Consider the following 26,277-nt stretch of genomic DNA (forward strand, 5'->3'; position numbering starts at 1 on the left):
GGTATTAGCACCCCCTACGCACCTATTCTACAAAAGTTACCTAATTAACTATAAATTACCTCAAATTGATTCAGACAATTTTTTATTAAGTCCTAAATTATCAAGTAAATAAGAAAAAAAAATATAAAAGATTCTTTTAATTTTAAGAGTATTTTATGATTACATAGCATACTTGAAGCACTTCTCTCTTTTTCTCAACCTAGTTTAACTCTATGTATTGTTTCCTTTTAATTTGTCTTTCCATTTTCATAATAGATCCAAAGTATTAAAATTTATTAGTGTAATTTATTTCTTGATTATCAAAGTCTATTCCTATCTCAAATATTCCTCCTTACATAGTTGAAATTATATTTCATACATTTTGTCTTATTTCTACTTATCCTAAAATCTTTAAGCTCTAAAGTTACTCTCCATAGTTCTAATTTAAATTCTATTTTACTCCTACTTCCATCAATCAAAATAATATAATTTGCAAAAATATATACCACGAGATATCATTTTGGATGTTCCAAATGAGTTCATCTATGACTAAAATAAAAAGATAAGATCTCAAAATAAAACATTGATGTACACCTATTGTGAATGAAAATTCTCTATACCCTCCCCCTTCCATTTTAACGTTAGTCATTATTCTATTATATATATTCTTGTTAAAATCAAGATAACTACTGCATCCTCTCTTTTTTTATAAAAATCAACAAAGAACTTTTATATGTACTCTATTCAATGCTTTCTTTAAGTCAATAAAAATCATATGCAAGTCCCTCTTCTTTTTCTTATAAATTTTTTCATGAACCTTCTTGAAAGATGAAAAAACAGCTTATGTTATCAATTTTACAAATATAAAACTAAATTGATTTTCTAAGACTCTCGTTTCTAACATTATTCTTTATTTATTTACCCACATTTTCATTGTATGATTAATAAGTCTGTAGAAATATTGAAAATTTTGATAGTTCTGTATCAAACTAAATGAAACTAATGTCATTTAAAAAAACCAAATAAAAGTAGTATAAAAATATCAAAGTAATGTAAAAAAATGAAATAAAATGACCATAAAATGTAATAAAATTATATCAAATTTTATAAAACATTAAAATAACAAAGAGTTTGTCACATTCTCTAAGTTCTTTGAACTTAATTAAATTACTTTATAAGAACAATTTCATTCCAAAAGTTACTAAATTATTAAGTGCCATCATTTAAATTATACCTTAGGCTTAAAGCCTTTTAGTATTACTTAATAGTTAAAGGCATCATCTTTAAAGTAATAGATAGTTGAGGAAGAATGAGTCTAATTCTTATATTTTTAAGCATTTATTTATTATAGTATTAAAAAGGTGCACATTTTAAAAATTATTATTGACTATACATTAATAATAATTTCATCTTTAAAATTTTTTTTTTAATTCTTTAATTCTTATTTTTATATAAATAAAAGAAGAGGATAAATTTATGATTTTATCATGGGGCTGCGAATGCTAATTTTTGAAGTGCCAATCTTGGAAGTTTTAACAGGGTTACAAAATTGCATTTTCCCCTTTGCTCCCCTGTTAGTCCCCACCTCTCTAAAAATTCCATGGAAGAAAACAATCCTGTTCAAAGCTCACAGACCCATTCCACATCAGCGACGCCCCCCAACACAGAACCAGCGCCACTTCCTCAAACTGCTCCTTCGCCGCCGCCTCCTCCTCAGAACAATAACAACAACAGCAGCGGCAGCAACAAGAGAAAGCTCGCCGATGTGGACATTCACAGCTCTCCTTTCTACAAGATTTGTGCTCTTGTTCATGGCCTTCGACCTCATTTCCTTGAGGTGATTCATATATTCTCTCGATTTCCTTCGTGGGTTTTTTTTTTTTTTTTTGGGTGAATTTTCTGGATTTTGCATTTGTTTGGGTTTTTGGATGAGACATTGGGTTTCCGGCAATCGAAAACCCAATGCAGTAATGGGTAATTATCCTTTTTTATTGGTTTAGTTAGAAACTTCGGGAAACGATAATAGATCAAAGACTTTTTTAAATACTGAGGGTTTAAAAAATCAGTTTGGTTAAATGCGTGGGAGATCAACTAGGGAAGCTATACATCTATTACAAAATCTAATGGTTAAAAGTTTAGGGAAGCGAAGAGGTACTTACACATGGTTTTAAAACTAGAGAAAGCCAAAAAATGGAGTATGCAGTACGTTTATTAATGATATTAAGGATGTTTCCCAATAAAATTACTCGCAAGCACAGGTTGAGAGTCTAGGAATTTCCAGTTGCAGTACGTGTGTATCATGGCCTGCTTTGAGTCCTTACTTTTTTGCATTAGTGATGGATGAACTTAGTAGGAATATCCAAAATGAGGTTCGGTAGTGTGTGCTGTTTGTAGATGATATTGTTGATTGATGAAACTAGAGGTAGAGAGGAATCTAAGTTAGAATTGTGGAGAGGTTTTAGAATCTAGAAGTTTTAAGATAAGTAGAAATAAGATAGAATATATGAAATGTAATTTTAGTCATGGTAGGTGTAATATTGGAGAAAAGATTAAAGATTCAAAAAATTAATAGTTCTTGTACATTTTGATACCTTAGATCTATAGTGCAACCTAAATAACTTGAATGTGATGTAATAAATAGAGTTAAAGTAGGTTGGGTAAATTGGAGAAGTGCTTCAGACATGTTTTGTGATTGTAGAATACCCTTAGAATTAAAAGGGAAGTCTTATAGGATAGAATCAACCATGCTATATGGATTAGAATGTTGGGCAAGTAAGAAACACAAATTTGAAAAATAAAATTGTCAAAATGAGAATATTATTGTGGATGAGTGGTATAACTCTATAAGATAAATTAAGGAATGAACAGCATAGTACAAGATAAGATAAGGTAGGGGCAGCTGAAATGTTTTGAACACACGTGGCTGTAACCAAATATTGCACTAGTGAGGAGGAGGGAGCTAGTTAATGTTAGGAAGTAGTCGGATAGACTTAGAATAACTTGGAAAGAGAGAGTGACTTAGGATTAAAAGCCCTCTATTTGTGAGTTTGTGCAAATTGGCGGAAAGGGATTCATGTACCCGAACCCATAGGACATAAGACTTGGTTGTTGTTCTTGTTGTTATATTTTTCTTAATGTGGCACACCTACTTCTATAGAGGATTTAGTGGTGGAGGACCACCTATATTCCCTAGGCCACCCATTTGGCACATGTATTTTAGGCGCAGGCTTAAGAAGGTTTAGGAAATATTGTGTATGGAGGACTTCTTTGTTATTTTTAATGACTTCCTTTAGTAATTGTAATTATGTGTTTAGTTGGGTCATATTTGTAAATATGTGTTAGTTGTATTAGTGGTTTAAGTGCTGGACATGCAAGTTGATGTGAATTCAGACTGCTGCAGTTTCCCTCTCTCTCTCTCTCTCTCTCTCTCTCTCTCTCTCTCTCTCTCTCTCTCTCTCCTCCGCAGGTTCCTGCATTCTTCTTCTTCTTGTTCCCCTCTCATCTGTGTCCTGTTCTCTTCTAATTGAGCTTATATTCTCTTATCACTTCTGGCTCCCTGTTGCTGCTGCTGCTTCTCTTCTTCTTTCTTCTTCTTCTCTTTGTCTTCTAAATTCTCTCAATTCTCTCTCCTATGTCTAAATTTCCGTACTTGTCCTAAATCATTAAGTGGGAAGGATTTGAAATTGGACAATGAAGCCATTAGGTGCAAGTCAAAATCAATAATTGTGTCTTGGATCTGTGGTGTATATTGTTCTTATGAAACCAATAACACTAACGTAAGCATACATTTGTTCAGCTTAAATCAACAAACGCCAATGCAACAACATGGCACAAATGCATAATTTTATCTTTGCCATCTAGATGAATAATGAGCTGTTGTTTCAAGCGAGTTAAATTGCACACTTACAAAGTTATTTACTATGGTAGGAGGAGGAGGAAGGGAGGGCAACCTTTGCCTTTGATAAATTTATTTGTTGATATTGACTAAACTCTTATTCAGGCTGTTGCAATACAATTTGGATTATGCACACCTGTAGCAAAATGAAATTGAATACAAAAGAAGGAAGAATTGTAAAAACAGAATAGAAAAGAGAGAAGGATGCAACAATCTTACGTGGTTTAGCAATGTGCCTACATCCACAAATTCTCTTATGAAATCTCTACTATATCAAAAACTGCATTAAGATTTTAATCTTCAACTACAAATATGAATAGCCCCCCATATGAAAACTCCACGAATCCTCCCAATGCATCATTCAGCCCCTTCAAGCTTCTCGCTATCCATGCTAAACCTTCCCATCTCATGTTCCCTTAAATCGTTGAGAATCATGTAGGTATACCCATGTATTGGCTAGTTCCTCTTTGGAAGGTTGTAATTTCTTGACATTGTAGTTTCTACTTGTGTCAATAGTTTAGCACATTCTTTTCCATTAGTTGTTACTATTGGGTTCTGAAGCACAAGGAAATTAGCACAAAGAAATTTTACTCATCGGCTTTAATTTTACTCGTGCCAATAGTTTAGCACATTCTACTCGTGGAAGGATATGTAGTGCTTGAAATATGCCCGAAATATATAGGTTTATTTGACATATTTTAAGTTTTCTTCTTCTTGAATTTTGTCTGGCAGCAAAGAGGCTAAATTTAATTTTTTTGTTTCTTGTCCTTTGCAGGTTCTCCGAACACCCGACTTACGAAATTGCAAAGGAGCTCACGAAATTCGAAAACGTTAGCTCTTTTAGATGCTTATGTGCATTTCACATTCTTGAATAAACATTATTGTTGTTGTCGTCGTCGTTGTTGTTGTTGTTGTTAGATTACTACTTTTCCTTTCTATTGGGGTGGCTTGGACTGTTGAGAGTATTATAAGAGACGTTCTTTGGTCAAAGTTGGGGAGAAGAAAGATCATTTGGTTAGACGGGAGGCGGTGAAAGGGGGTTTGGGTCTTGGGAAATTGGTGCCTCAAAACATTGCTTTGATGAATAAATGATTATGGAGGTTTCCTTTATAGGAGAACTCACTTTTGGCATAAAATAGTTAAAAAGTAAATTGGGCATACTAGGAAATGGTTGGGATTCTAATGTAGTTTTGAATCTTCTTTCTGAGAGTCATTGGAGATTTATATCTTAGCTTTAGCCACATTTTATTCCTAATACCAAATTTGAGGTGGGTAATGGGATGTGCATTTGTTTCTGGGAAGGCCCTTGGGTGTCGAATTTGGATCTTTTCATGCTGTTTCCTCATTTGTATCATCTTTCTTGGTAACCTAGAGAGTCTGGTTCTTCTTTTTTCTTTCTAATGGGGAGAATTTTTCATGTGATTTTCACTCCCATACGTCTTTGAATGATAGAGAGAGAGTGGAGGAGCTTGTGTCTTCGTTGAATTTGTTTGGGGGGTTGCTGTCCTTCCAATGAGGATATGAGAAAGTGGGTGCTGGAGTCTTCAAGAGAAATCTTCTTGCAATTCTTTGAGTTATTTTCCCTAGTGAACATGTCCTTTTCTTTCTTTCATATAATTTGGAAGGTCAAATTTCCCTAAAAAATTAATGTTTTATTTGGTTGGTTGTTCTTAAGAGTGAACTCTAACAATCAGCAGCAGAGTAGGAGGCCTTCTAGGGCACTATCTCCATTTGTGTGTGCTATTTCTTTATTAGTTCTATATCCGACTCTCATTTGTTTATGCATTGTTCTTTCTCTTGGAGGATTTGGAACAAGATTTTCCATCTTGTTGGGGAAGTTTGGTTTCTCTGGAGTCTGGAGGTTATGTTAATCATTTCTTTTTTGCAAGTTTGCTATATGGAGATGTGGTTTGTTTGCTGTGTTGTGGGGTATTTGAATGGAAAGAAACGTTTGCAATCTAAGGGGAAGAAGACTTATTAGGTTTTGGTTTGGTATAAGACTTAGTATTTGGCTTCTTTATGGGCTATTGCTGCTGGTTGTTTCAAGGGAATTTGTCTTGAAGATGTTCAGCATGATTGGTTTGCTGCTTTGTATTGATTGTTTTGTTTTTCTGGTTTAATTTTTCTTTTTCTCTCTTCTTTTTTCTTTTTTCTTAGCAGGATTCCTTATTCTCCTGTTTTGTACACTTTCTCTATTAATTTACGTTTTTTTTATTATAAAAAAGATTACTGCTTTACCTAAAAACTTGAGTTGTTAGGTTGTGGGCTAACAATGTATCTCAAGCCATTCAAGCCTTAACACCCCACCCTTCCCCATGCATGCATGCGCAATGTGATTGCACTTGAAGAGGTAAATAAATGCTAAATGACGCCGATTATAGGGAATAAGATACTTTTTTAACAATCAGACAATGAACGTGGGCAACAAGACTAGAACATGACCACATGTGATTGCACTTGGAGAGATAATCAACTGCTAAATGACACCAATTACAGGGAATAAGATATTTTTTTAACAATTAGTCAATGAACATGGGCAACAAGGCTAGAACATGACCTCCTGTCATAGTAGTTAGAGTCTTATGATTCGTGATTTGATTATTACGATTCGTATCACTTCTATACCAAATTGATTTGAATCTTACTAATGAATCTAAAAACAACTTAATCATTGCTGAATCTATCAATTCACCCTAAAAAATTTATTAGTTTGACCCAAATCTATCAATTCACACAATTTTGGACCTCTCATAACTTGAACAAACCTGACTAGTTTAAAACCCCAAGAAAACAACATCCTTTTTTATCACTTTTATTTTTACATGATTACCTTCCATTCCTTGTCCATGTTTGATTTTGCTAAAAGAAAAAAAAAAAAAAAAAAAAAAGAGAAAATAGAACTTTAGGTCTTATGTTGCCTTCACAAAATCATTCTTCACTCTAAGGAGTATAGTGTTTTGTCATTGAGAAGAAGCGGCGGAACACTCATCGGCTAAGGTGGTACTCTCGTTCCTTTCTGGTGATAAGATTCAGAAGTTGGTTTTCTTAGTTGTTTGTTCTATTATTATTATTATTTTAGGTTTTTTTTTTTTCAATCAAAGAAAGAATATGCATGAAATATTATTATTATTTTAAATTGTTGATAAACTCCAAAAGTTCAATTTTTTGTTAATTTTTATTGATTCCTTCCCTCAAACAACATAAAGTTCAAATTTTTATTGATATTTCCTGACTTGTTCTCTTACTTTTCATTTGTTTAGGAAAAGCATGAACATGAAATTTGTGTTTTTTTTTAATTATCAAAATTTACATGTATTTTATTATTTTGCTTGTTGTTTGTATATTAAAATATGCATCTCATTTAGAATTGATTTTGGAAATTTGTACCAAATGTTACGATTCGATTCAATTCTTGATTCCCAAATTTGAATTCCATTTCACTATTCGAATCTCGATTTAACAACTATGCCTCCGATTACTACCATTTTAGATTATGCTCCACCACTTTACCTAAAATCTTAAGCTATTAGGTTGTGGGCCAACAACGAGTATCAAGTCACAACAATTATATTATTGTTGTTGAAATTTGGGGTAAAACAAAAGACTAACATAGTGACAAGTCTCTCCCTCTATTTATAATATATGAAGTACATTCTAATAACCATAATACCCTTACTATCACTCATTAACACGGATGCACTAATAATGCTAAATGACTAAAACGACCATTAACACTCCTCTTCAAGCTAGAGCATATCATATGCTCTTGGCCAACGTCTTAAATTTCGATTTTGACTCAAATTTCGAAGCTCCAAAAGTATGAAAATTTTGACTGAAATTTTGATTTCGATGTCAATTTCGATTTCGTTTTGAAAAAAAATTGGAAATTAGTAGTAAAGCATGGAATTCTTTGTGAAACTTTAGAAATGGTTAATAAACATAATGATATAAGTTTCAGGACTAATATATAACAAATTAAATACATATATGTTTTGTATGAGGTAGAAAAGTTGTAAAATACTGTGTATCAAACATATTTGTGAGATAATGAACATTAAACATATTTAGTTAATACAATTGAAATTCATAAATCATTTAAATATTATTTATTATACAAATAATAGTAATTTAGACATGAATGGTTAAATAAAATGTTAATGTAAGTTTATTTTTTCATATAATTTCAAAAGCACTTGTAATAATCTTTTGTTTCAATAAAATAAATTAAAAGAGAAATTTCACTTCACTCCTAAATCTCTCATTTGAATTCCGACAAAATTTCATTGTATAGTTAAAATTTTGACAAGTGTTGCTAAAATTTTGAGATTTCAATAAATTTCGGATGATTCGTTGAGATTTCGACAGAAATTATGCAAGACAGAAATCGACTGCCATTTTGATTTTGAGGGTGACAGAAATCGGAAATTTCGACAATTTCGTGGAAATTTAAGACCATGCTCTTGGCTTGTTACAAATGAATTTGACACGAACACTCCCCTAGCTTTGGTAAACAAATCAGCAAGCTGCATATCGGACTTCTCTAAGTGGTTGTAATGAGCTTCTACACTAGTTTTTTATGGACAAAGTGGCAATCAATTTTAACGTGTTATGTTCGCTCATGGAAGATTAGATTGGAGGCAATATGAAGAGCAACTTGATTATCATTTATCACTCATCAACTCCGTAGACTGAGAATATGGAAAACCTAGTTCTTCAACATATTTTTCAACCAAACAAGCTCATATGTCGGGTTGGATGCTGACCTCATATGAATATTTTTGTTTGGTTCGCATTATAAGATTCCCAAGAACGTGTATAAAATGCCTTGTTAGTGTCTAGTTCAACATGGAATTTTGGGTGGCATTTTAAAAGATCATTATTATACCATTAACTTGTGTATGAATAATATTGAAGAATGATCATATTTTTAGCATTAAATATCTACCAAATTAAATCCATGTTCTAAAATTTTCAACCATCAATCATCATTAATTCAAGAAAAAAATTCAACACATAATAATCCAATTAACCAAAATAAAATAGGTCAATATGATTTCAAAATTTCAACTATTGTGTCATGTTATTAATGCATAATAATAATAAGTAATAACAGTACTAATATTTTTCTTGACTTATATTTTACTTATATTTATTGATTTATATTTTTTTTATTACGGGGGCGTTAATTTTCAATCAACCAAAATAATGGGGCAATTTAGTCAAAAAAATAAGATTCCCATGGGAATAGGATTTCCATGAAACTCACATAGGAGAGGGTGGGTATGATATGACTACAAACATCATCAAAATAGTCACCCGTCTCCCATATCGGTAGGAACAAAACATCTTTCATAGACATGTAAAGTATGAATGCAAGATATTTCAAGTTTAGGATGAAGTGATACAGGCAGCACCATTTCTAGAAACTACTTTCATGGGGAATCTTCCATCAATGTGGATGAGTTTTAGGATGAAGCTGCATACAAGCGACACCATATCTAGAAGCCCCTTTCAGGGGCCACCTTCCATCAATGACAAATAGCATATTTTTTATCCACACTTGAGAAAGGTGTGAAAATGCTTGAAATTGTGCCCAAAGTTTGACAAAAGGCATTCCTTCTTCCAATAATTTGCGACCATGTTGGATCTTTTTTCGCTCTGAGCAAATAATATGTATATGTGTGTGTATATATATATATATATATATATATATATATGTATGTATATATATACACAAACACACACATATATGCAAGGACAACAACTGAGCCTTAAGTCCTAGTGTCCTACTATCACAATCCCATATCAGATGTGTACTAAGGAAATCTTGGGCTTACAAGGTTGGTTTGGGCTCCAACTATGTGAGGGCTGAGGTGCCCTATTTATAAGACAAATCCGTGAGGCTGGTAGGCCAAGCTTCCTCATTGGAGTTGGGTCCAAGATCGTTACATTTGGTATTGAGTCACCTTGGGATTTCTTTGTCTTAAGCCCTAGTGTCCCACTATCACAGTGCCACATTGGATGTGTACTAAGGAAATCTTGGGCTTATAAGGTTGGTTGGGCTCCAACTACGTGAGACACCTTTTTTATAAGACATATCTGTTAGGCCAATGCTCCAAAGCTTCCTCATTGGAGTTGGGCCCAAGATCATTACACTTGGTATTAGAGCCACCCTAGGGGTACTATCATGTGGAACCTTTGCTTGGAGGCAGGGCGTCCGACATTTGACACTGGAGAATGTCATAGTCCCATGTTGGATGTGTACTAGGGAAATCTTCGGCTTGTAAGGTTGGTTTGAGCTCCAACTATTGAGTTGTGCTCAACATCATTACACCTACCAAGTGGGGTCAGCTACATGAACCCTTTTTTGTCATCAGTGTGCATGATCTTGGGCAATATACTTTGACCAATGGAGTAGTATCATATCTTTACTTGCTATCCCATTCCAAGTTATTTTAGGTCTACATGTTCCCTTCCTACTACCACTAACTTTAACTCCCTCCTTTTCACTAATGTGTTATTTGGCCTTTGTTGTAGGTACTCAAATCATCTCAGTCGCCCTCCTTTATCTTATCTTGTGCATGTGCTATGCGCAACTTATCATGAATGTGTTCATTCCTTGATTTATATTTTAAGAGTTGTACTACTTATCTACCTTAGCATTCTTATTTCGAAAACTTCTATTTTTTTGATATATTGTTTTTTCATTTTCGCAACATTCTAATCCATATAGCATAACTGGCCTTATAGCCGTTAAATTTCTTTCTATTTTAAAGGTATCCTATGATCATAGAGCATGCCTAAAACACTTCTCCATTTCACCGTGCTTTTGCTCTATATATTACATCTCGAATTTCTCCTTTAGCTTGCATAAAAAATCCAAGGTATCAAAATCTATCAGTGCTACTAATTTCTTAATTGTCAAGTTTAATATTTTCACTAATACTCCTCCTAACATTAACTCAAATCACATTTCATATGTTGTTTCTTATTTCTACTTATCTTAAACCTTTAGGTTCTAAAGTTTCTATTCATAATTCTAGCTTAGATTCTACTCCAGCCTAGTTCAATTAGGACAATATCATACGTAAACAACATAAACCATGGAATCTCATTCTGTATACTGTTCATCCATCACTAATGCAAAAAGATAAGGGCCCAAATATCCTTGATGTATGCTTGTGATTGGAAATTCCATGTACTCTCCACCTATAATCCTAGCACTCGTCATTATTTTATCATACAAGTCCTTAATGACATCTATATGCCTACTACATACTCTCTCTCTCTCTCTCTTATATATGTATAGATTAGTTACACACACAGCCACACATATATATATAATCTTTATATCCCTTTCAACTAAAAAGGGAAAGGTAGGGGAAAGAAGATGAGTGTTGAAGGAAATGGACTTGGCTAAATTAGCTTTGGATGAGCATGGCTGGATCTTAAACCCAAAAAAAAATAAGGAAAGAACAAATAAAATGAGTCAAATATCGTGGAATGGGCCAATTTTGTTTTGGGGGGTTGAAATTCAATATATAGGAAATACAATAAACGGCAGGTGAGCTGATTTGTTGTTTTTTTTTTATTTAACTAGGTCAAACCCAGGTCTAAAAGTTAAACCAGATTGATGAGGTGGCGATTTTACCTACGTGACTCAGGACTTGTCTTGAGTGTGGGAGCTGACGTGGTGTGCTTGTAGGGCGCTATAGGATGGGTTTAATTGACTTTTCTGGTTATGGTTAAAGAAGAGTGGAACAGGGGCTTGTTTTCTTTTCAGTAAAGAGGATGTGTTTTTTTTTAATGTAACCAGCCTTGCAAATAATGAAGCAAGTCTACAGAGTTTAAAGAAAAGCAAGGAACCAATAAATGGGTCAGGTTATGTGGGGGGAGAGAGGGGAAAAAAGCCTTTGGTTCGTATGAGACATTTTTTAGAAAATTCCAGCAATGACTTTTGAGGAGATGGCAGATCGGAAGATGGGGAACCAAACAGGAGCAGCAGCTGAAAACTGCAGTGAAGATCAAAGCAATGGCGACCAAGTGGAATAGCAGCTGTTGGAATTTCTGGCAGCGCGTGATGATGGGTTTTCAGTGATGAGATCTTGGGAAAGGCCAATTCATAGTATGTGTTGGATGGTGATAGAAGTCTCGCAGAATTTTTTTGGCAAGGCTACGTTCAAAAAATTGTGGAGGTAATGGAATTAAAATGGGTTAAGGAAAGATTGAGTAAAGGGGGAAACAAATGGGTTGTAAATGGAAGAGAGAAATTGAGATTTCAATTTGATACCAAATGATGCAGTAACAACGATAAGGTTACCCCTAAGAAGAGAATGGGGGAAGAGAAAGAACAAAAATAATAAAATTACAAATAAACCACTTATTAAATAAAAAATACCTAAGCCATAATTAATTATAAAAACAGTTGTAATCATAATGCTAATTGACTGCTCCTAGATCTATTGGGTTTAGGACTTGATGATTCCTCAAAGCTAGTTCTTCTGTATCAGCCTCCAACAAGGTTCCACCCACAGTCCGACTTCTTGTTCAACATCACTAATATTCCAATGACTGTAGACAAATATTAATCATTAAGGGACTTTGATTGGAATCCTAGTTGGCAGGTGGGATGGAAGGGTAAAGCTTTTGGGTTAGAAAGACCTTTAAATGTTAGGGAAGATAAAGGGGTAGTATTTGAGATGGATAGGGATAAAGCTCTAGGAGATGATGGTTTTACGATTTGCTTTTTCTATGGGAGGTGGTGTTTGAGATGGATAGGGATAAAGCTCCAAGACATGATGGTTTTACGATTTCCTTTTTCTATCGCGGGGACCGGGGAAGGGTGGGGGGGGGGGGGTTGGTGTTTGAGATGGATAGGGATAAAGCTCTAGGACTTGATGGTTTTATGACTCCTTTTCCATGTGGTAATTCTAATGGATATTATGAGATTTTTTATTTTGCTATGATGGTGGATAAGAGTGTGAATTCTAGCTTTATAGCCTTCATCCTTCATTCCTATGAAGGAGCAACAATCTAGGAGGGTGAGAAATTTTAGGCCTTTTGGCTTGGGAACTAGTCTTTACAAGATTTTGACAAAAGTTTTTCTAAGATGCTTCGAGAGGTTGTGGGGGTATGGTGAATTTGGCCTAGTTTTCTTTCATTAAAGGTTGACAATTTTAGATGCAATATTGGTAGTTAATGAGGTGATTGAGGATTTTAGGAGGAGGAGAAAGAGTAGTGTTATTTTCAAGTTGGATTTTTTAAAAAAGACCTATGATATGGTGAGCAAAGTTTTTTTTGGATATAATGATGGCTTAGGAAGGTTTTGGGTCAATTTGGAGGGAATTGTATTAAAGATTGTTTGTACTCTAAAAAAATTTGTCATTTTCTTGTGGGTTGAGGCAAGGTGTCACAAGCCAAGCTTGTTTAAAGCTTTATGTTTCCCTTTGACCACTCGTCTTGTGTAGTTGTGCACAATGGGTTGGTAACCATCATGGAAATACTAGTGTAGGTTTTATTATTTGGGTAAAATAATGCCTTAGTGGGAGGGTATGCCTTGGATCAAGGCTAAGGTTTCTTCTTTGTGACCGGTTGGTCACGAGTTCGAGTCCAAAGAAACAACCTCTATGCATAAAAGCAAGGGTGAGGTTGTGCACTGTGACGAGCCCCCCCTACCCTCACAAAGTGGGGAGCCTTGTGGCCCGGGGACACCCTTTTTTTAGCAATGCCTTTGTGGAAAGGAGAGTATGACTACTCGGTCACGTTGATGCTTCCTAGTGGCTAGAGTGAGATTTAGCATATTTGGCCAGAAAGCTTTTTAAGGGAGGGTGAGTTTTCATCAATCATTAACTCACTAGTTTTTTTAGACATGTTTAGCCTCCTCGATTTCCTTCGTAAACACATGTTGCCCATGGTGGTGTAATAATATGAATTGCTTTGCTTTATAACTTAACTCTTGACTCGTGTTTGCTTTGATCCTTGCTTATTGCTTCCACATTATTTGGATTTTTATGGTAGTGAAATTGTTCATGTGGTGAATTTGCAATTTACTTTCAGCATACTAGTTAAGCTTGTGTGCTACAACTAGTGTTGCATGACCTTTTTTTACATGATATGAAGTGTTCGACCCATGATAGTTGGTATCAAAGCACTTGTAATTGCGTCATGATCTAGTTGCCTTTTAGACTATTTGTGAAGCATCGGTAGCAAAACCATGTTGTGCACTAATATAGAGAAACTTGATGTGTTGGAGGTGCAGATTAAGATTGTTAGTCAAGTGGTCGTAGAGGTGGCCCAACTTAAATGTATTGGAGGGATCCCACAAACAACGAGATTTTTTTGGTATTGTGAAAGTTCTTTAAAATCATATAGGTTAGCTTATTGCCAGAGTGAACTTGCTGGTTCATGCTCTTGGGAATGCCAATTTTACAAGGTTAGAATATGGAGAGCAAGGGTAACCGACTCTAGTTAGAAGATGGATTCATGATGAGACATGGTAACTAGCTCTCTGTGCCTCGAGTTGGAGACTCGAGGAAGACATTGCTAAGAGAGTGTCATGACACCATGTGAGTAGGCCATCCATGATGATATCACACTTTGACATTGTTGAAGTAGAGGCATGCTCACACATGCGTGATGAGGTGGTCAAGTATACTCATACTTGTCTCATCTACTAACAAGGCAAGCTAGTGCGAAAGAAGATTGCAGGGTTATTGGAACCTCTTCAAGTACCAATGAGGCTGTGGGAGAGTGTCTCACTTGACTTCACCAGTCTACCTGGAGTTGGAGATGCAAGGTCTTTGTTTGTGGTTATAGATAGGTTTTTGAAGTACAATACTTCTATACCCACATCAAAGTACTATTTGGAAAAGGAGACTACACAAATTGTTTTTCAAACACATTGTGAAGTTGGAACCAAAAGCATTTGGGGGTGCCCACATTGTAAAGGAGTTGGAGAACTTCTTATTTGACATGGAATGATACTTTCTTGTGGTTAGCCTACTCAAAAGAGGTGGATGAATCCATGGCTATAATGTACTTGAGTAGGGATGCCAAGCTGCGATGGTGTACCAAGTATGATGAGACTAAGAATGGTCATTGTAGAATTGATACTTGGGAAGACTTAAGGAAAGAGCTTAAGACTCAATTCTTTCTTGAAATGTTAAGTAAAATGCTCAGCACAAATTATAAAATTTAAGCACACTAGAACAATAAGAGAATATGTAAAACAATCATTTGCTTTGATGTTGGATATTTGAGACATGTTAGAGAAAAGGCAAGTTTGGCAAGTGCTGAACTTCATCAACAAAGAGTTCGAGACTTGCCTACTAGCTACTGTGGAACGCTTGACTAGCTATGTTGGAGAGAATTCCCCTACGTTGAAAGAGAGTGGCTCATAGGATGCAAACATTGGAAAATTTTGCAAGAAGGGTAAACTCAAAACTGGGGCTTCAAAACACTTCAAAACCCTTATCAAATTGTTGATTGCTTTTTCAAGTTCTCGCTCAATGCTTGGCAAGCCTCCATTGCAAAAAAGTCATAGGGACAAGATAAGGATGAGGACTTCAAGGATGGGTGCGATGCAGTTACTTAACGTATTGAAGAGGCAAACAAAAAATCCAATTTTGCCCAAACAATAGGGTTAAATCTTTATGGATCTATAGATCAATGGGAAAAGCATTTGTGCTATTGTGGATGTTGGGCTATCCACCATTTTGTCTTAATGAAGCGTAGAGACTCAACTGTGAAGCTTGATTAATAGGCAGGACATGTGAATTCCATTATCATTCCAATGCACGATTTCTATGTAATATTTGGAATGAAAATCTTATGAGAGACTAGGGCAATCCCAATGAGATTTGTTGGTAACATTTGTCTATCATGTGATCACCATTGCATGGTTCAAGTTGTGGTGAAGAAAGGAGATGACAAGGAAGTTCCTCTCTGCTATGCAACTCAAGAAGGGATTGGGGAAAGGATGAATCAACATATCTCGTCTCATTGGTGATGAATAAAGGTGTAAGGCTAGAGTTGGTGTCTATTGCCATCCAAGATGTATTAAAGAAGCTGCAAGTTGTGATTTCAGATCAACTACCACATAACTTGCCGCCGCTACAAGATGTAGAATATGAGATTGAGTTCTTATAGGTGAAGCCCCCTACTAAAAGGTTGTACCAAATCATGCATTAGAAGTTAGCAAAACTACAAATGCAATTTGATGTGTTATTGGAAGCGAGTTACATATGGCCTTCCAAAGCACCATTTGAAGTACCAATGTTGCTTTAGAGGAAACATGATGGGAGCATGCGAATGTATGTGGACTACTACGCACTGAACAAAGTGACTATGCGCAAGAAGTATCCCATTCCACTGATTGCTTATTTGTTTCATTAGTGAAGTCATGTCATGTACTTCACCAAACTTGACTTGCGGCTAGGCTACTATCAAGTGAGGATAGCAACTGGTGATGAACTAAAGACTACTTGTTTGACATGGTATAGGATTTATGAATTCTTGGTAATGGCCTTTGAATTGACGAATGTGGTAGCAACTTTGTGCAAGCCAAAATGTTCCATGACTACCCTAACAAGTATGTCATGATGTACCTTAACAATGTCATTGTCTAAAGTTCTATTTTAGAAGAACATCAAGAGCATATATAAGGTGTTAGATATGCTAAAGGAGAACAACCTATCTGTGGAGAAAAAAGTGCTCTATTGCTCAGTATTAAATTCCTTGGCTATGTGATTGGACAAGGTCATACGTGGATGAACAAAAAACATGTGAGAGCTATTTAATATTGAAAAATCTCAACGGCAGTTAAAGAAACTGAGTTCCTTTATTGGATTTACCAAGTGTTATTGCAAGTTCATTAAGGGGTACTTGAGGAGGACTACCTTGTTAATTGAATTGTTGAACAAGGGTCATGGTGAAACTAGATGCAAGAGTGCCAAGGAACCTTTGACAACTTGAAGGAAGCCATGATGAAGGATCTTTACTTGTTATTTCGAATATCATAAAGCCTTTCAAGCTAGAGACAATGGTAACTAACTATGCCCTCGATAGAGTCTTGTTACAAAAGGGGCATTCTCACGTGTGTTGACATTATCTGGCTAGGTCGAAGTTCGTGGTGAAATGGGATAACTCAATTGTTAGCCATTTCTTTATATAGCCTAATTTATCCACCAATCAAGCTCATTGACAAGAACTCCTGACAGAGTTTGATTTCTTCTTCTAGCACAAGGCGGAATGAATGACCTAGGTCGTAGATGTACTGAGTAGAAAGGCGGAGCTTGCTGTCCTAGAACTAGTAAGGCACTTCACATAAGTAATTTTATCATGATAGCTCGCATTAAGGAGAACTTTGTTAAAGATTCAGTCACTCAAAACCTTAACAAGTTGGTAGAAGAGGGCAAAATGCTTTAATGTTGGTTAGAGGATGGCTTATGATTGGAGCATGGTTTGAGCTAATGACCTAAGGAAGATGCTGTTGTGAGGGTGTTATAACACCATGTGTGCAACCACCAAAGATGACACCAACTTTGGAATTATTGAAGTAAGGCTACTACCAACCACACAAGTGAGATGAGGTGGTTAAGAATACATAGGATCTATACTTGTGGTAATAAATAGGTTTTCAAAGTATGGTACTTCATAACTAGCACCAAAGTGCTTCTCAATTAAAGAGAGATGACCATCGTTCTTCAAGCATATTGTGAAGTACTAGGATGTTTCCTAAACATCATCAATGACCGAGACACAAGATTTATAAGAAACTTGTGGTTAGAACTTTTCAAAATCCTCAATTCATAGCTTGACATTTCTTTGAGCTATTATCTGCAAACTGATGGTTAAACGCAAGATTCAACGGGCTACTAAAGGTAGTACTTGCGTCATTTTATCACCACCAGCAAGAAGAATTGGGTGTAGCTACTCGATGCGTAGCTTAGTTTTCTTTCAATACCCAAAAGAACTCAACAACTGATAAGAGGATTTTTTTTAAAAAAAAAAAAATTCTTTTAAGCTTGTTACAGGCCAACAATTGTTGTTGCTTCAAAATGGATGGGCCGTACAAAGGAAAGAGCCTAAGAGCGTATATCTTCACTAAAGAATGGAGACAAAGTGCAAAGATTGTCCAAGCCTACCCATAGAAAGCTTTTAAGAGGATGAAGAAGTGTGTAGATCAAGGGAGAAGATAGTTGCACTTCGACATGGGAGGCTTGATGCTTGTTTAACACCTATCATAACAAATCAAGTCATTATAAGGTCGAGATAGGAGATTACTTGGCAAATATGAATCCTCATCTTGGTAGAAGTCAGGAAGACCTTTTACAAGGTTGATCCTTAGGCTTGGATGAAGGTGCACCCTCAAGCCATTCATCACAAACACTGAAAATCCAACTTGAAGTCAGTAAACCATAATAACACTGAAAACCTCACAACCTAGCTTATGAGAAGGTTGAAGAGATCCTTGTAGATATAGAGATCACATTATTAAAGGGACAATGACCTGAATCTTTAGTGAAGTGAAAAGGCCTCAAAGATTAAGAAATCAACTTGATGTCACTAGAAAACATGCAGCCATTCATGGACAATGCTTTAAAATTTATAAGTATATGCATAAGTGGGGGAGAATGTCACAAGCCAAGCTTGTTCAATTATGCTTATGCTTGCTTGTGATTTCTTGCCTTGTGCGCGATGGGTAAGTAAGCATCATGTAAATACTAACGTTGGTTTTATTTTTGGGTAGAGTAATGTCTTAGTGAAAGGGGGGGGGGGGGTATGAGTCATATGACTCCTTAGTCACATTGATGCTTCCCAATGCCAGAGTAAGATTGGCATAAAAACTTTTAGGGAATGGTGGGTGTTCATGAATCATTATATAAATTACTAGCTTTTATAAACGTGTTTAACCTACCTACCTTTCTCACCAAAGGCACATTGCCAATGTTGTTTGTAATAATTTGAATTGCAATACTTTACGATTTACCACTTGATTCATATTTACTTTCATGCTTGTGTACTACTTCGGCGTTATTTTTATTCGAACATGTGTGACTTTGTTGTTTACTTTTGGACTAGCTAAGCTAGTGCAATTTTGCCTTACAATTAGTGTTGCATAACCCTTCACATGGTGTGTAATGTTCAACCCATGAGACAAGGGGATCCCCTATCTCCATTATTATTTGCCTTGGTTGTTCATGTGTTGAGTAGTTGATTACTCATGCTCAAAGATTTAGGGCAATTAGAGGTTTAATGATAGGAAAGGAGGAGGTGGCAGTGTCTCACCTTCAATTGGCAAGTGATACTTCTTTTGTTTTTTTCTTGAGGATGCTGTTGAGAAATTTCAAAAGGTTCATATTTTGTTGAGAATTTATGAGAAGATTTCAAGATTGAAGATCTACATGTCTAAGAGTGAGGTGGTAGGTATCAACATGGAGGGGCTCATGGCCTTAGTTTGTTATATTTCTTGAGTTTGGCCCTTGTGTTATTTAGGTCCTTCTTTAGGGAGTATCCTACTTTCTATTGCCTGTTTAATCTAGTGGTGTTGAGAGAGTCAGTAATAGACTGGAGAAGGATGGGCATGCCCTTAGGGGGTTGTATTACTCTTATTAATACTTCTCTTTCTAATATATAACAACTACAACAACAACAAACCAAGCCTTAAGTCTTACTAGGTGGGGTCGGCTACATGAATCCTTTTCTGCCAATTTATGTGATTATGAACAATTTTCTTCAACAAATTCAAGGTTATTAAATCCTTACTATCTCATTTCAAGTTATTTTAGGTCTACTCCTACCTCTCATAGTGTTTAACTCACTCTTCTTCACTGGCATAGTATGTGGTCTATGTTGCAAGTGCTCAAACCATCTAAGTCATCCCTCTTTTATCTTATCTTCTATAGGAGCTACACTTTCATTTCTTAATTTATATTTTAATGTTAGACCACTCATCCATCTTAGCATTCTCATCTCAACAATTTTTACTTTTTGGATATGTTGTTTCTTAGTCACCTAGCATTATGATCCAATAGCATAGCTAGTCTTACAGTCGTCCTATAAAACTTCCTTTTTACTTTTAAGGGTATTCTACCATCACAAAGCACACTCAAAGCACTTCTTAATTTTACCCAACTTGTTTTAACTCTATGCATTACATCTTCTTAAACTCTCCTTCAGCTTGCATAATAGATCTAAGGTGTCGAAATCTACTAGTGCTATTAATTTCTTCATCATCAAGTTTAACTTTGTCTCCAATATTTCGCCTACTAAAACTGAAATTACATTTAATATATTTTGTCTTATTTCTACTTATCCTAAAGCCTCAAGATTCTAAAGTTTCTCTCCATAATTCTAACTTAGATTCTACTCCATCCTTAGTTTCATCAATCAAGACAAAATAATCTACAAACAACATACACCATGGAACTTCATTTTGGATACTCCTAATCAGTCCATTTATCGCTATAATAAAAAATAAGGGCTCAAAGCAAATCCTTGATGCACACCTATTGTGATTGGAAATTCTCAAGTGTCTCCACCTATAGTCCTAACACTAGTCATTACTTTATCATATATATCCTTAATAACTTCAATATACCTACTACATAGACCTTTTTTGTTTTTTTTTTTTTTTCCTTTCTAAAACCAACCATAAAATTTTCTTAGATAGTCAATAAATACCATATGCAAGTCCCTATTCTTTTTCCTAAATTTTTCCATTATTCTTCTTAAAAGATACATAGCTTATGTAGTACATCTCTCAGGCATAAAACCAAATTAATTTTCTAAGACATTCATTTCTAGTCTTAATCTTTGTTCAACTACCCTTTCCCACAATTTCATTGTATGATTCATAAGTTTAATTCCATGATAGTTATTAGAATTTTGAATATCTTCTTTATTTTTGTATATAGGTATTAAAGTGATTTTCCTCTATTCATCTGGCATTTTCTTAGTTTTTATAATTGTGTTAATTAACCATATAATTCTGTTATCACCTAGGCATTTCCGTACTTCAATTGGGATGTTATCTGGTCTTATAGTTTTTCCATTTTCCATCTTTTTTAATGCAAACCTAACCACGTTAACTCTAATTTTATGAATAAATCTCATTTTTAGTCTTTTCCTCATTTGTCGATTCTAAGTTTAAGCCTTCTACTTGGTTTTCATTAAATAGTTTACTAAAGTAACTTTGTCATTTTTCTTTTGTCTTCTTCCTTAACCAAGATAATATCATCCTCACTTTTTTTCTGCTTTACATTACCTGAGTCCTTACTCTTTCTTTCTCTAGCTCTAGCAAGTTTAAATATGTCATGTTTCCCTTCTTTTGTATGTAATCTAACTACAAATTATTAAATTTTCTATGTTTAGCTTCATTAATGGTCTTTTTTGCATCTTTTCTCGCCTTTTAATACTTTTCAAAGTTTTCCATGTCTCTACATTTTTCCATGTTTTATACCAAATTCTTTGTCTTTACAACTTTTTGGATATCTTGATCACACCACCAACTTTCTTTGCTATTCGAGAACCTTCCTCTTGATTCATCTTTTTTTTTTTGTTATCTTTTCTAATAGAGCTAGCTATCCAACTCCAAAAAATGTTTGTGTCAACACAATCCTCTATAGTCCAATCAACATCTTTGATCATTTTATCTTTAAATTTTAGGTTCCACCACCTAGTTCTCTTGCAGTAATTTATTTTATCATTTCTCTTCCATTTTTAAATACATATATCTAACACTAAAACTCTTATGTTGTGAGGTTAAGCTTTCACCTAGAATAACTTTACAATCCTTACACGATAAACGATATACCCTCCTCGTAAGAAAATATATATTTAACTTTTATTTTGTTCACTTTTGAAGGTTATTAAGTGTTCTCTGTTCTTAAAGCAAGTATTCATTGTAAAAAAATCATATGGCATGAAGTCTACATTTTTGTCTCCATATTCATATCTTCAAAACCTTTATGATCCCTTCCAACATGTCCATTCAAATATACTCTTATGAATATTGTCTCAGTCCTTAATATCCCTTGTATAATACTATCTATATCTTCCCAAAATTGTCTCTTAAGGTTTATTGCGAGTCTACTTAAGGAGCATAAGCACTAATAATATTTATTATCTTTTGGCCTAAGACCATCTTGATTTTTATAATTCTATCCCCTACTCTTTTGACATCTACAATGTTATTTTTGAAGTTTTTGTCTACAATAATTCCTACCTTCATTCTTATGTTTTTCTTTTCCAGTGTACCAAAGTTTAAATCTGAATTTTTCAATTTCTCTAGCTTTCTCCCCCACCAACTAAGTTTCTTGAAAGCATATTAGATTAATTTTTCTTATGATCATTGTGTCCACAATTTCCATGTTTTTACTCGTAAATGCCCCTATATTACAAGTTGCTAATTTAATCTTAATCTCCTAAATTAATTTCTTTACTCCCCCACATCTAAAATGATGAGGGAACCCTCACATATTTAACACCGTACTTGAGCACCAACACAGCGCGTTGCTTCAAGGCAATGACCTGGCCCACCTTCACCTACTTTTTACTACACCTGAGTAGTATAAGTGTAATGCGTTGCTTGTAGGGGACGCCCCAACAAAAAATCGGCAAGGATGCATATCATAGTGACATGATAAGTTTTATGCTTGCTCTCAACTACCTAACGCAATCCTCCTCCTTTACCTAGGCTTGGAACTGATTGTATGTGAAAAGATTAGGACATTAAGTGCATCATAAGTGGAATTACTTCTCTTTCTAATTTCCCTATTGATTTTTTTATCCTTATTTAAGAGTTATTTTGAGTGCAGCAGAGGTTTTAGAGAGGCTTATGAGAGATCATTTGTGTTACTTGGCATGTGGTTAGGAGACCTAAGTCAGAATGGGATTTAGCCCTTGGTAATTTGAGATCCAAAAACATCTCTATTGTTGAGAAATGGTTATGTAGGATCCCTTTTAGTGGCTGATTCCCTATGGCACGAGGTTGTAAGAAGTGTTGAGTTCATAGGATGGGTGGGATATGAGAGGCAATGTTTCTAATAAAAAACATCCTTATTTTTTTTTTTTCCTCTTCAGAGAGTGTTCTCTTTATTAGGATTTCTGCCTCTTTAGGAGTCTTAATGAAAGAGAGGCTGATGAGCTTGCTATTTTGGCGAGTGTTTTGGATTCTTTTGTTCCCCAAATGAGGAGTGATTTGAGTGTTCGGCTGGGGGATTGGTGAAATTTTTTCTTTTGAAGTCATTCTTCCCTCATTCATTGCGACCTTCAACCCCTTGTTCTTTTCCTTTGAATAATGTCACTTGGAAGGCTAATATTCCTTTTAAGATCAGGGCAAGATTTATACAAATGACTTGTTATAATTACAGATAAGACCATCAGTCATTGTTTGCATGTTGTGCCTAGAGTCTAATGAGACTAATGCACATCTCTTTCTACGTTGTTGGGTGGTCAGAGAACATTGGAATACCCTTTTCTATATTTTTGGTATCACACAATGTGGTTGACTTCTTGCTGTAGCACTTTTGGAGTTTTGGGGAAGTAAAAAAGGAATAGTTCTACAAACTTCTGTGATGCATACTATACTTTGGACTCTGGCTGAAGAGAATTGCAAGCATTTTCAGTGCTAAAATAATATGTTTCCATTGTTATGGGATAGAATTTTTTTCCTCTCTTTTTTTTGGGTACCTTTGGAGAATTTTTGGGGATTTTGTTGTCTAGCCTCCAAACAGATTAGAAAGCTGCAATTTCGTAATTGCGTTTAGTTGATTGCTGGAGGATGTGTCTTGTTCTCCACAGTTTATGTTTTTGTCACATCATCTTTATGGGAATATTTTCTTATCTAAAAACTATTATTATTATCATTATTGTTGGCAGTAGTTTTGTTTTGTTAAAACTCAGATTCTCTGGTTAATTTAAAATTAAATTTCTAACAGCAAGAATTGTATGACATTGATTAAATCTCCATATTACAGTAACAGTTATATATACTCTTTCCCAATTCAATCCAACGAAGACAATGTGTCACAAAGATCAAGTACCAATTTTGGAGTTTAAATCATATTGCTATTGAGATGCAATTTGGTCCACCAATATTCTAGCCAAGCAAATCTGTTTCAAGGGTTTCATGAATCTGACTAATACGAGGCAAAAGCGGGAGGCTGTTGCGGCTTTTGTCTCCATCCTTGTTTAGGTGAACTTAGGGTTGAAATCGATGCATAATGTATGAATGTTACATGCTAGTTTAAATTATCTTTTTGTTTAATTTTAATATGTAAAGCATAGGTTTCTTATTAGGAGTAATAATTGACGAGCAAAATATGATAAAAATGTGATCATGTTACAAGTTACATCCTACCTTATCTATTACATTTGAGTTTTATTGGGATACAAGCGGTGTAGATGGGCCAAAATTTGTTCTCGCTAAGTTAATTTTTGTGCTTGGCCAAAAATATATATTTTCCAGGGAAGTTACCTTTCTTTATGAAGGGAAATCAAGTTCCTGTCTGTCTTGCTTGTCAGTTTTTGTTATCCTGACATTGATTTCTTTACATCATATTATTCTCATCATATCAGCATGCTGATATTGTTGCAACTTGGCTTGGCTGATCATCCATAGGTTTACTTTGGGCTCATTTTCGTAAGAATCATGAACGTTAATTTCACAATCATAATGGTGGAACTTAGTGCAGGCAGGATAATGTGAATACAATTCATGTTCATGTTGCCACGATAAGCTGCAATTGGCTAAGTTTTCTAAGCTCTTGTTGTGAGCTCAGTTTGAAAGTTTATGGACTCATCACTATTTTTTTTCAGTTTTTGCTATTTGTGTGGAAGACACCTGATGCTTAGCACATTGCTATTTCAATTGCATAGTTGATGACATGTGCTTGACAAATTACAGAAATGAAGCTTGTGATGGACTTGTACAAGCAGATGACATTTGGGGCAGATTCAGTAGTGGGTTCAAAAAATGGGCCAGAACCATTGTCAGGTGAAGATGCGCTTGGGAAACAATCCGGGGATGGAGATGAAGAGGGAGAAAAAGTGGAGCAGCTTCAACCAAAGAGGGTTCCAGAAAAGTTGGCAGGAAAGAAGCCCCCAACGTGCAACTCAGAGAAGAAAGCGGAGGATGGGCAGATCCAGGGAAGCTATGTTGTAGGTGGGTCAGTTTTTGGTTGGAACTTCATCACATTTGGAGGCACTAAACCAGTTTATTATGGAGTAACAAAGGAGTTATATCGTAGTAACCATCCCAAAGTAGAAATCGTTAATATGCCCACTTGCAATGCTGATATTTCCAATGACAGTAAGTCACCAGTCGTAACATAGAGTGAATATGTGTGGAGACACCAAGAAGTGTTCATAGTAGGTACACTTTTGTGTTGCCTTTGAAGTGGGATGTTTTTAGATTTCACATACATTTATTCTATCTCACAGGGTCATACTTGCAGCAATCTGTTAGTAAAATCTCCAGTTCTAATCCCAGACAATTGGATAAACATGATCCATGATGGGGGTGTGATTTGCCCTGGCATTTTTTTTTTTTCTTTTTCTTTTCAGCACGAGCTGATTTATAATAGTAAGTAAACTGAGTTAGGGAGGTAAAGATGGACCGAGGAAGAATCACAGATCTTAGAGGTCCCTCATATTGGATATGGACCCATAATCATCTGCAATGCTCCCCTTGGATATGGTCCCAACCATGCGTGTCAAATGCTGTTGGATCACCACTGTTCAGTCGGTGCTGTGATGGGGGGTGCCACTGACGTTTGTGCTGCTGGACAAGCGGTTGGGGTTGGTATTAGGAGGTTTGGCAAAAGTGAATGGGACACTAGGAGCGGAGCAACCACACCCCCCCGCCCCCCGGGGGCCCAACTCTGTTACTTCTCAAATTTGCCCATGGAAATGGTGGATTCTCTTGTTCTTACATATATTTTTGGTAGCTCCCAAGTGCAATTGTTCTTAAGAAAATGGTAGATCAAAAATGAAAACAAAAATGATAAAGGTCTTCTGACTGAAACTTTCTTGGTTAATGTTGTCCATTTAGTTGGCACTTTCAGACCCAAGTATAATGAAATATTTTGAGCAGTCTTGTACTAGCAGCGCAGCAAGTTCAAGTGGTGGTCTCATGTGGATGATTGGGCTTATGTTTTTAGTCATTTTCTTTAGCTTTCAATAACCAATGGCCTAATTGTTCAGGGGACCACCAGGGCTTGCTGCATTTGTGGTCTTAAAAAACAAGCTAAATTTAATTTTATGGCAATGGGGGCTGACAGAGGATTAGCCTGGAATTCGGATTGCAGTGTCGGTGCACGAATGCTTCTTCATGCTGTACTTTGGTTGCACCTTTTCTTTGCATTGACGCAGCTTCTGAAGATGACTGAAGACGATGCCTT

At 35.4% G+C, this 26,277-nt stretch overlaps 1 protein-coding gene across 1 annotated transcript; it reads left to right on the top strand.

Moving 5' to 3' along the window:
• Window positions 1-1,463: 1,463 nt before the first annotated feature.
• Window positions 1,464-25,380, top strand: LOC131146449 (uncharacterized). Its single transcript, XM_058096071.1, has 3 exons — window positions 1,464-1,816; window positions 4,650-4,704; window positions 24,783-25,380. The coding sequence occupies exons 1-3, from the start codon at window positions 1,580-1,582 to the stop codon at window positions 25,208-25,210; spliced, it is 720 nt and encodes a 239-aa protein (XP_057952054.1). The 5' UTR covers window positions 1,464-1,579; the 3' UTR covers window positions 25,211-25,380.
• Window positions 25,381-26,277: the final 897 nt, after the last annotated feature.

This window comes from Malania oleifera, chromosome 13 (genome assembly GCF_029873635.1).
Source record: "Malania oleifera isolate guangnan ecotype guangnan chromosome 13, ASM2987363v1, whole genome shotgun sequence".
NCBI classification, from domain to species: domain Eukaryota; kingdom Viridiplantae; phylum Streptophyta; class Magnoliopsida; order Santalales; family Ximeniaceae; genus Malania; species Malania oleifera.

Excerpts from the sequence above, each read along its gene's own strand:
- LOC131146449 (XM_058096071.1), top strand. The coding sequence starts at position 1,580 with ATGGAAGAAAACAATCCTGTTCAAAGCTCACAGACCCATTCCACATCA. Across the intron at positions 1,817-4,649 it reads TTCGACCTCATTTCCTTGAG|GTTCTCCGAACACCCGACTT; the intron begins GTGATTCATATA and ends TGTCCTTTGCAG. Across the intron at positions 4,705-24,782 it reads AGCTCACGAAATTCGAAAAC|AAATGAAGCTTGTGATGGAC; the intron begins GTTAGCTCTTTT and ends GACAAATTACAG.